Below are 11,140 nucleotides of genomic sequence, written 5' to 3' on the forward strand. Positions count from 1 at the left end.
CGAACTGCACTTCATGGTTCCACCCGTGTAGTTTCGGGATCGGGATCTGGATAAAAGGTAGGCTATGTCCTTCTCCAGTGTTCCGTTTATCTCTCTACAAAAATTCATCAAAATCTGTTCAGTGGTTTAGGCGTGAAAAGTTAGCAGACAGACAGACAGACCGAGCTACTTTCGCATTTATAATATAAGTAGTTATGAATACATATTTTGGAACTTTATAAGTGCTAAAGAGCAAACCTTACAATACATATCAGATATTATCATGACCTTCACTAATCGCCCCTTCGTTAGCTGACATCCCTTTTTGAATTTACTTAATAAACAACAAGCTACCACCTGGTCCTATGAATATGTTGTTTGTCACGCTAGCAATGTTAAGAAGATAGGAATAAAATAATATAGTTCACACTGCTCTCGGTACTTTTGAGTTATATTTATTTTTTTCCATTATAATTTTTATGAGAAAAAAATCAATCAAAAATCAAAAATCAATAATTTTTTGAAACAAACCAAATAAGCAAAATAAAGCAATCAGTCATCGCTGATATTTAATTCATTGTCCTTGGATAAAATAACGATTTCTTCAACTTTATCCCAAGGAAGGAAAAGTTTCAAGCCATCTTCTTGTGCAGTAGACTGCACGAATTTACTTTGACATTTGACGTTGCATTTAAAATCACATGTCTGAGTGTTTGGGTTGAACTGTAAACCCTCAGAACAAACACCAAGAACCTTATTTTTTCCGTCGCAACGCCAGAATTTGTCACAGTCCCTTTCATGTGGCCAGTGGGGTACATGGCATTCTTTTTGGCATCTATCATCTTCACTAATACCTCCACCGTCTCCACCATCTCCGTCGCCTCCATCGCCTTCTTCGCCACCTCCACCATCGCCCCCACCATCTCCTCCTCCTCCGCCTCCACCTCCACCGCCTCCACCGTCTCCACCTCCACCACCTCCACCGCCTCCGCCGCCTCCGCCGCCTCCGCCGCCTCCTCCACCTCCTCCACCTCCTCCACCTCCTCCACCTCCTCCACCTCCTCCGCCTCCGCCGCCTCCGCCGCCTCCTCCGCCTCCTCCACCTCCTCCGCCTCCACCGCCTCCACCGCCTCCACCTCCACCACCTCCACCGCCTCCGCCGCCTCCGCCGCCTCCGCCGCCTCCTCCGCCTCCGCCGCCTCCTCCACCTCCTCCGCCTCCGCCGCCTCCGCCACCGCCACCTCCACCTCCGCCGCCATCTCCTCCATCTCCTCCATCGCCTCCACCGCCTCCATCTCCTCCATCGCCTCCACCACCGCCATCTCCTCCATCTCCTCCATCGCCTCCACCGCCTCCATCTCCTCCATCGCCTCCACCACCTCCACCTCCTCCATCGCCTCCATCGCCTCCACCGCCTCCACCTCCTCCATCGCCTCCACCGCCGCCATCTCCTCCATCTCCTCCATCGCCTCCACCACCTCCACCTCCTCCATCGCCTCCACCGCCTCCACCTCCTCCATCGCCTCCATCGCCTCCACCGCCTCCATCTCCTCCATCTCCTCCATCGCCTCCACCGCCTCCATCTCCTCCATCGCCTCCACCTCCTCCATCGCATCCACCGCCTCCTCCACCTCCTCCTCCTCCGCCTCCGCCTCCACCTCCGTCTCCGCCACCTCCGCCGCCACCACCTCCACCTCCTCCACCATTATTAGAGCAACCCGCGTTTTGAGGCCAATCACAAACCTGAAATGTAAGTAAGTGTATTATATTTTGTTAAGTTAAATGAATTAAATTTAGAGAGCTTAGCACCCTACTAAAATTACTTATTTATACATATGTATTTTTAACTAAACTTTACCGATATTTTTATTCATGCAGATCATATTAACAAATAACTTTGCCATCACGATTACACAATGAGTAAACAATTACCTGCCATTTTGCATTAAAATGTAATCCTGCAGGACAAGTTTTGTTTACTTTCTTCCCAAAGACACATTGATAAAATTTGCTGCAGTTAGATTCATGAGGAAGGTGCCAATTAATGTTCCAGTCTGATGGGCAGCCGTTGGGCAGCTTGTCAAAGTCTCCACCACCTTCACCACCTCCTCCACCTCCTCCGCCTCCTCCGCCTCCGCCGCCTCCACCACCGCCACCTCCACCTCCGCCGCCATCTCCTCCATCTCCTCCATCGCCTCCATCTACTCCATCGCATCCACCGCCTCCTCCACCTCCTCCTCCTCCGCCTCCGCCTCCACCTCCGCCTCCACCGCCTCCGCCGCCACCACCTCCGTCGCCTCCATTATCCCCATCGCCTCCGCCGCCTCCACCTCCTCCACCTCCGCCTCCACCACCTCCACCTCCGCCTTCGCCACCTCCACCGCCTCCACCATTATTAGAGCAACCCGCGTTTTGAGGCCAATCACAAACCTGTTAAGTAAATAAGTGTATTATTATATTTTGTTAAGTTAAATGAATTAAATTTAGAGAGCTTAGCACCCGACTAAAATTACTTATTTATACATATGTATTTTTAACTAAACTTTACCGATATTTTTATTCATGCAGATCAAATTAACAAATAACTTTGCCATCACGATTACACAATGAGTAAACAATTACCTGCCATTTTGCATTAAAATGTAATCCTGCAGGACAAGTTTTGTTTACTTTCTTTCCAAAGACACATTGATAAAATTTGCTGCAGTTAGATTCATGAGGAAGGTGCCAATTAATGTTCCAGTCTGATGGGCAGCCGTTGGGCAGCTTGTCAAAGTCTCCACCACCTTCACCACCTCCTCCACCTCCTCCGCCTCCGCCGCCTCCTCCACCTCCTCCGCCTCCGCCGCCTCCTCCACCTCCTCCGCCTCCGCCGCCTCCACCACCGTCACCTCCACCTCCGCCGCCATCTCCTCCATCTCCTCCATCGCATCCACCGCCTTCTCCATCTCCTCCTCCTCCGCCTCCGCCTCCACCTCCGCCGCCACCACCTCCGCCATCTCCGTCGCCTCCATCGCCCCCATCACCTCCGCCTCCACCACCTCCACCTCCACCTCCACCTCCACCTCCGCCTCCACCTCCTCCACCTCCGCCTCCGCCACCTCCACCGCCTTCACCATTATCGGAGCAACCTGCGTTTTGAGGCCAATCACAAACCTGAAATGTAAATAAGTGTATTATATTTTGTTAAGTTAAATGAATTAAATTTAGAGAGCTTAGCACCCTACTAAAATTACTTATTTATACATATGTATTTTTAACTAAACTTTACCGATATTTTTATTTATGCAGACCATATTAACAAATAATTTTGCCATCACGATTACACAATGAGTAAACAATTACCTGCCATTTTGCATTAAAATGTAATCCTGCAGGACAAGTTTTGTTTACTTTCTTTCCAAAGACACATTGATAAAATTTGCTGCAGTTAGATTCATGAGGAAGGTGCCAATTAATGTTCCAGTCTGATGGGCAGCCGTTGGGCAGCTTGTCAAAGTCTCCGCCACCTTCACCACTTCCTCCACCTCCTCCTCCATTGCCTCCGTCGCCTCCATTGCCTCCGTCGCCTCCATTGCCTCCGTCGCCTCCATTGCCTCCGTCGCCTCCATTGCCTCCGTCGCCTCCATTGCCTCCGTCACCTCCACCTCCTCCTCCTCCTCCTCCTCCACCTCCTCCACCTCCTCCACCATTATTAGAGCAACCCGCGTTTTGAGGCCAATCACAAACCTGAAATGTAAGTAAGTGTATTATATTTTGTTAAGTTAAATGAATTAAATTTAGAGAGCTTAGCACCCGACTAAAATTACTTATTTATACATATGTATTTTTAACTAAACTTTACCGATATTTTTATTTATGCAGACCATATTAACAAATAATTTTGCCATCACGATTACACAATGAGTAAACAATTACCTGCCATTTTGCATTAAAATGTAATCCTGCAGGACAAGTTTTGTTTACTTTCTTTCCAAAGACACATTGATAAAATTTGCTGCAGTTAGATTCATGAGGAAGGTGCCAATTAATGTTCCAGTCTGATGGGCAGCCGTTGGGCAGCTTGTCGAAGTCTCCACCATTTTCACCACCTCCACCTCCTCCTCCTCCACCTCCACCTCCATCGCCTCCACCGCCTCCACCGTCACCGCCTCCGCCTCCGCCTCCGCCTCCGCCTCCACCTCCGTTGCCTCCTCCACCTCCGTTGCATCCGCCACCTCCGCTGAATGCTCCACCTCCGTTGCATCCGCCACCTCCGTTGCCATCGCCACCTCCGTTGCCACCGCCACCTCCGTTGTTGCCATTACTTCCATCACATCCAGCTTCCTCAGGAAAAACGCATACCTGAAGTTATATTTAAGGATCTATTACAATTATTATTTTCACGTACTTTTAGGAATATTTATTTGAACTTTAACAAAAATGGATTGCATTAAAAAAATCGACGAATAACTTGTAGAACTAACTCTACAAATAATGAAAGAACTTCATAAACAAATATGTTATATTTTACTAGGTACCAGCCCCGGCTTCGCACGGGCCCTTTACAAAAAAATATAGAATCGCCTTTTTAATTTTGATAATTATTAAACTTATATTATGATTACTTTCAAATGGTGCGCCCGATTTAAATGATTTAAAAACTAATATACAGATACTGATGTATGAAAACGAAGTAATTTATTTTGATAAGACTTAGTACCGTATTTATGTAAATAGCTTTGCAATAAACGCTTTAGGAATGCCAATTTTTAAAAGTTGTAAAATGGATATAGTATATTATCCTTAAGTTATAGACATTTGCACCGCGGACTTTTCTGTATTCCTATATAAGATACAGAATTCCATCATATATTATTTCGTTATATCTCAAAGACCTTAGGCAGCGTTTTCGTTAAAGGCTCTGAGACGGCTCCTGTTTTCCCGACATCTTCAACAAGTACTGTTAATGTAAACGCAAGTAAATACAAAAACTTAACAAATTATATACTAAAACCTTTCTCGAGAACCACGCTATCGAGTGGTGATAACTGTTTGATAATCGGTGCAGTAGTTTTTCTGTTTATCGCAAACAGACAGTCAGACAGATTCGGTGACTGACTTTGTATTATAATACGTATTGATCGATTGATTGATAACACATAAATGACGATTTTTACCTGTATTTGGGCATTGAAATGAAGACTGCTGGAACATGACTTCAATACTTTCTCTCCAAAGAGACATTGGTAGAATTTGTTGCAGTCATTTTCATGAGGAAGGTGCCAGTTTAAACTAAAGTCTGATGGACAACCGTTCGAAAGTTCCTGGAAGTTTGGACTCTGAAGAGCGGTGGCATGCCCATATCCAGCTTCTTGTTCATAGCTGAACTCATCATAGAGGCAATCCACGTTTTCTGACCAGTCACATTGCTAAAAATATATAAGTATTAGAATACTAAAAACAGAATTTTATGCTACTGACTACATCACATTACAAAAATCCTCAACACATGCACTTAAAATTTTTAATTTGTATCTCGGATTACTTAAAATAAATCTGAAGAATCGAGTCTATTTGTATTTTGATTTAACGTTTCTGTCAGGGTCAAAAAAACATAGGATTTCTATTGGAAATCCCGAGACGAACTTCTTAACATTCAATGGATTCACCGTGCTGGTGCCGGGTCCATCGCGTTGCAGGGAGAGGAGCTTCAACAGTGCCTGGGACTTGTGACCCAGGTGTAGGCTAAAGGGTCCCTATCTAAAACGCGTTAAACGCTCACCTCCACCGTCCATGCTCCTCGCCCTACCTAACCAAATTTGAAACGAACCTTTTGGGGCTGCCTACAAATATCAGCTAGAATTTATTCCATGGCCTGAATAAAATTAACTACCTCCCTGTTCCCGACTTCATCTAACTAATTTTACAACAATCCACTTAATGTTTCCTTCAAGGTAACATTCTTATAAATATGTACAGATTTATTTATTTTTTATTATTTCCAAAAGTTTTTTAACTGTCCCGGGTACATAACAGCGCCTTTGTTATATAAGGACATTATATATAACGTTAAGTCTAACAATAACATTTCTTGAAAGTGACCAAAAATATTTGAGCGATTGCCAGTATTGTGTATTGAAGTACAACTTCTTACGAGTTTCCAACAAGGTTGCGTAAAACTTTTCACTCTCCTTTCATAAAAGGGACAGAGCAGGAGGCGTGGCGCTCGAACGCACGCGAGTAGCGTCCAATATCCCAACGCACATAAAAGATACACAAATGTAGAAAGTAGGAGAGAGAAAGAGAGTGAGTCGGTAGATTAAAAGCACATGCGCATGGTACTCTTGCTATGCAGCGAAGTAACCAGTGTGAGCGTCGTGAAATTTGCTGAAGTACATACATTTTGTTTCATATTAATTTATGTATAATATTCATTATTATTTTTTAGATTTATTCACATGGTTTGATAGAACACTATTTTATTCCAAATTTTAATGGATGAGAATTTTAAAAAATGGGTCAAAGCAATCCGACGTACAATGCGAAGGATTTAAGCGTTATGTTATGAATATCAATTGAATGTTAGGTTTTTTCTTACTCGAGATATCACAATCCCATTGTAAATTTTATAGATTTGACTATTTCTCCAATCGAAAATGAAACTTAAAATATGCTATCCATCGTGAATTGTAAACAAAGTTCGTAAAATTTGTCTTAAAGTAACATAATCAATTTCTACCCCTAGCACTATTTAGCACTCTTTACACTCATCATTACCAGCTTATCGGAGCCCACTGCAGAGCAAAGCCCTCTTCTCACGTGAAGAAGGTTAGACCATTAATCACCACGCTTGCTCAAGGCGGATTGGCGATTTCAAACTTATAATTTGAAATTATAAGTCCAAGTTACCTCACGATGTTTTCCTTCACCGTCGGTCAATAGTGTCTAAATACTTTTAGAAAGTACATATAACTCAGAACTAATCACATTGGTACTTGCCAGGTTTAGAACCCGCGCCCTCATCCACGAGAGACGGGCCTTTCGCCTCCAGGCCACCACGACTTTTATACTAGCCTATATAAAAACTCCGTTTAAATCCTATAATCCTGCAATTTCTGAGTTATCGCGAAATTGAGTAAGGACATAGGTACATTTAAAAAATTGTAATTTAGAGTAGAATCATTTTATACCTTAATGTTATCTCATATTGAATCAACGTTTGACTTATTTATTTTATTATATACTAATATTAGTAATTCGTTTATTTTCCGGCTGTTTACAAGTCGGGGATTTTTGTTTTATCGATTTGTATTGTAATCAATTTAGTATACGCATTTAAATCAAGCCGAGTATCGACTGGGAAGTTAAACACGATTGTTTTATAATTTATATGTGTTTTTTATTATAAGAGCTTTTGTGTGAATTGTTGGACTTGTAGATTTTTTTTTCAATTGTAATTGATACGTATATGGGGTTTTCCAATAGGGACGCTTGAACTTTGACAGCTGATTGCGGCCATGTTGTTTGAGTGACAGCTGTCAAATGCAGTGTGTTATATTCATTCCGTCCTCCCAAACCACCATGGCAGGTTACAGTGTCGAGCAGCACGTGCAAATCATAAAATTGTTTTATGAAAATGGGTCTTCAGTTCGAGCAACGTTCCGCGCACTTCGCCCGTTTTACGGTCGCGATGATCGTCCTGCCGAGTCGACTATCCGTCGATTGGTGGACAAATTCGAGTCAACCGGGTCAGTTAACAATCAGCCGGTTCCCGTGCGTCAACGTAACGCGAGATCTGCCGAGAATATCGCCGCTGTGCGCGACAGTGTCCTCGAAAACCCGCGGCAGTCAATTCCGCGTCGCGCACAGGAACTCGGCCTTTCGCAGACGACAACTTGGCGAATTTTGCGTTGTGACTTGAGCCTGCACCCGTACAAGATCCAGCTGACCCAAGAGCTCAAGGTTAATGACCATAGACAGCGCCGTGTGTTCGCTGACTGGGCATTAGAGCAGTTGGAAGTTGACGCCGATTTTGGCAAAAAAATCATCTTCAGCGACGAGGCGCATTTTTGGATGAATGGCTATGTCAACAAGCAAAATTGCCGTATTTGGGACGAGACCAATCCACACGAGGTTCACCAAGTGGCAATGCACCCGCAGAAAGTGACTGTTTGGTGCGGATTTTGGGCCGGAGGCGTGATTGGTCCGTATTTTTTCGAAAACGATAATGGTGTGGCCGTCACCGTCAATGGTGAGCGATACCGGTCGATGATAACCAACTTCTTTTGGCCTGAAATCGAGAATATGGATCTGGACAACATGTGGTTTCAACAGGACGGCGCTACGTGCCACACAGCACACGCTACGATGGAAGTTCTGCACGAGCAATTTCTGGACATGGTCATCTCGCGCGGAGGCGACGTGAACTGGCCACCGAGATCGTGCGATTTGACCCCGCTGGACTTTTTCTTGTGGGGTTTTCTTAAGTCGCAGGTCTATGCCAACAAGCCGCAAACCACCGATGCCCTCAAAGTCAACATACGCCATGCCATCGATCAAATACAGCCCGATTTGTGCGCCAGAGTCATCGAAAATTGGACCTTTCGTGTGCGCGCCACCAACCGAAGCCGTGGCGGTCATTTGAATGATGTCATATTCCATACATAATGGGGTCGATAGACCTTCCAAATAAAAAAAAAAATTTCGCAAATATCTTTCCTACATATATTTTTTTTTGCATTTTAAAGATCAAGCGCCCTTAATGGAAAACCCTATATAATTATAGTAATTACTGTGATTATCTTTTATGTTGGATTTAATTGGAACGGAAGCCCTTTCTTGCCGGTTTCCTTATTCCTTATCAGTAGAGTTTACAAGTAAGGCCCGCTACTTGGATTACAGCGAGCGTGTTTATAGCAAAAATACTCTCAGCTACTACGGTGAAAAAATTATTAAAATAAATATGTTACAGAAGAATTTATATCAATAATTTATACAATATTTTAAATATAGTTGTAATTTTTAAAGAATTTTGTAACTTCATTACTTTCATGTTGTTTTTTATATGCTAACGTTTTGATCTCTCCTTGAGACAATTTTTTTTTTTTTTTTTTTGTCTAAACCTGTATTCATCACTACAGGAAATTCCCTTATACACCTAATTTATGTTAAATTATTGTTTTTTTATTCTGTAGTTATTATATTAATTCTAAATAAGTTACTATCAAATATCAAATTAGGATATAAATGCACATTAAATCTGAAATAGTTATATTTGCTTACCGCTTCATAAATATTCACGTAAAAAAACTCACTTGTTTTTCGAAGTTGAACAACTTCAGGTCCGGACAGGCGGATAACTTTAGTTCGCCACGGTCACAGTAGTAATACTTATTGCAGTCTAATTTATGAGGCAGAAGTAACTGTCTGCTAAAATCCTTGGGACATCCGTTTCGGAGGACATCGTCTGGTAAACTTGTAGGTAGATATTGAATATCTACTGACCGTTGACAATCAGATAGAACGGCGGGTACACAGACCTGAAGAAAATTACGGAAATCAATAAAACAGATTTTAAAATTTCTTTAACATACATGATGCTTTAAAAATAATTAAATTGTTATACATAAAAACATTACACGTGGCTTCATCGCAATGATTATATTCTACTTTAATAAATATAGTTATTTTTTTGTTTCTACTTATTAAAATTAAATTCGTTTGGCAATGATTTTCACGATTACGATTGGATCTCTCAGGACATTAGCTATTTTATAACTCGCCTGGTATTTGGACGAAAACTCCGTCCCCAGAGGGCACTGCAATGGTTCTAGAGATCGCCGGCCGCTCAGACATGAATAGAACTTCGTGCAATCACTTTCATGGGGTACAAGCTGGTCTTTGGATCCTGGGTGACAAGTAGCACCCGGGACTTGGAGGTCATTGCTCTGGGGCCGACCGTAGGAACAGCCTACGATGCCCAGAAGTAATAACCCTACTGGAAGCGTCAAAGAACAACGGTTACTCTTTATATTACACAATCAATATTTTTCCGATTAATTCTAAATAACTGGATGATATAATAAATACGAAGCCTATTCTTTTTTACGTGAATAGTTATGTTTAGAGTAACAGCCGAAGTTATTTAGTCACCTTAACTCCCAACATTCTTTCAAACACAGTCAATGATTTAATTAATTGGAATATATTAATTAAAATAATAATAATAATGAAATAATTGATTTTTAATTTAAATCATAACATGTAACAATACGTTATTATTTATTGATAGATAATTTTTCTATAAAATTTATTCCTATTTCTTATTCTATCGAGTAACTTAATTCCGACACATCCAGATATGTCTCCGTAACATCTCAATTATTTCCGTTTTACGTATTTATAATTTGAATTTGACCTCCCAAATTTATTTAATTTCAGTTCCAGTGTTAAGAGTAACTTATTTTCTAGTTAAGTATTTTGTAATTTTTTACATCTACCCATATTTTTACATACAATGATATGATATTTTTTAATAAAAATATTTAATTAATGGAAATGTCCTGTTTGGATCACAATATATTAATAGAATTAACATGAAATGTAATTGATAACTAATAAGAATAATGAGATCACGGTCAGGATTGTCTGTAAAGTTATTTTAGGACGTTTAAGACTTTATTGTTTTTTATTTTATTTATATTGCATTATATTATTATAACAAAACCGCGTAAACCAGACGTTTCGGTTACTTTGCAGCGACCGTGATTACGGGCGGATGAGGTCTACAGAGTTGATCTCATTTGAAGTGATCATTATAATGTCTTTATAATCGAGTGTTACGTACCAATCATAGCGCCTCTGAGACGCCTTCAGTTCCTTAAACAATTGGCACTGAAGAAACAAACGATTTCTCTTCCGTACAAAATGACTGGTAGCTGAAAAGATTTTTTTATTTATATATAATTTCTGAAAATACGATAATAGATAGCTACCGCGCTTATCAATGATAATATTAATTATCAATTGAATGCTATCAATGTTAAAAAAAGACTTCCTATCCTTGAAATGTTTTAGAATTATCTATAATCATGTTTGGTATTAATTAAAACTAAAATGCGTTTGTATTAAAATATTATAATTTTATGACGATTTTTTGAAACTATTTTTTCTCTGTGTG

General features: G+C 41.3%; 1 protein-coding gene across 1 annotated transcript; it reads right to left on the reverse strand.

Moving 5' to 3' along the window:
• Window positions 1-412: 412 nt before the first annotated feature.
• On the reverse strand, window positions 413-10,913 carry LOC116776080 (uncharacterized PE-PGRS family protein PE_PGRS54-like). Its single transcript, XM_061525454.1, has 9 exons — window positions 10,808-10,913; window positions 9,744-9,958; window positions 9,276-9,500; window positions 5,139-5,390; window positions 3,898-4,323; window positions 3,325-3,708; window positions 2,602-3,135; window positions 1,912-2,409; window positions 413-1,722 (listed from the first exon to the last, which is right to left on the reverse strand). The coding sequence occupies exons 1-9, from the start codon at window positions 10,812-10,814 to the stop codon at window positions 532-534; spliced, it is 3,732 nt and encodes a 1,243-aa protein (XP_061381438.1). The 5' UTR covers window positions 10,815-10,913; the 3' UTR covers window positions 413-531.
• Window positions 10,914-11,140: the final 227 nt, after the last annotated feature.

Source organism: Danaus plexippus, chromosome 28 (genome assembly GCF_018135715.1).
Source record: "Danaus plexippus chromosome 28, MEX_DaPlex, whole genome shotgun sequence".
Taxonomy (NCBI): Eukaryota; Metazoa; Arthropoda; class Insecta; order Lepidoptera; family Nymphalidae; genus Danaus; species Danaus plexippus.

Bases quoted from the DNA above. Each gene is read 5' to 3' on its own strand.
- LOC116776080 (XM_061525454.1), bottom strand. The intron at 3,136-3,324 runs GTAATTGTTTAC...TTTACATTTCAG, and splicing joins ATTTTAATGCAAAATGGCAG to GTTTGTGATTGGCCTCAAAA. The intron at 1,723-1,911 runs GTAATTGTTTAC...CTTACATTTCAG, and splicing joins ATTTTAATGCAAAATGGCAG to GTTTGTGATTGGCCTCAAAA.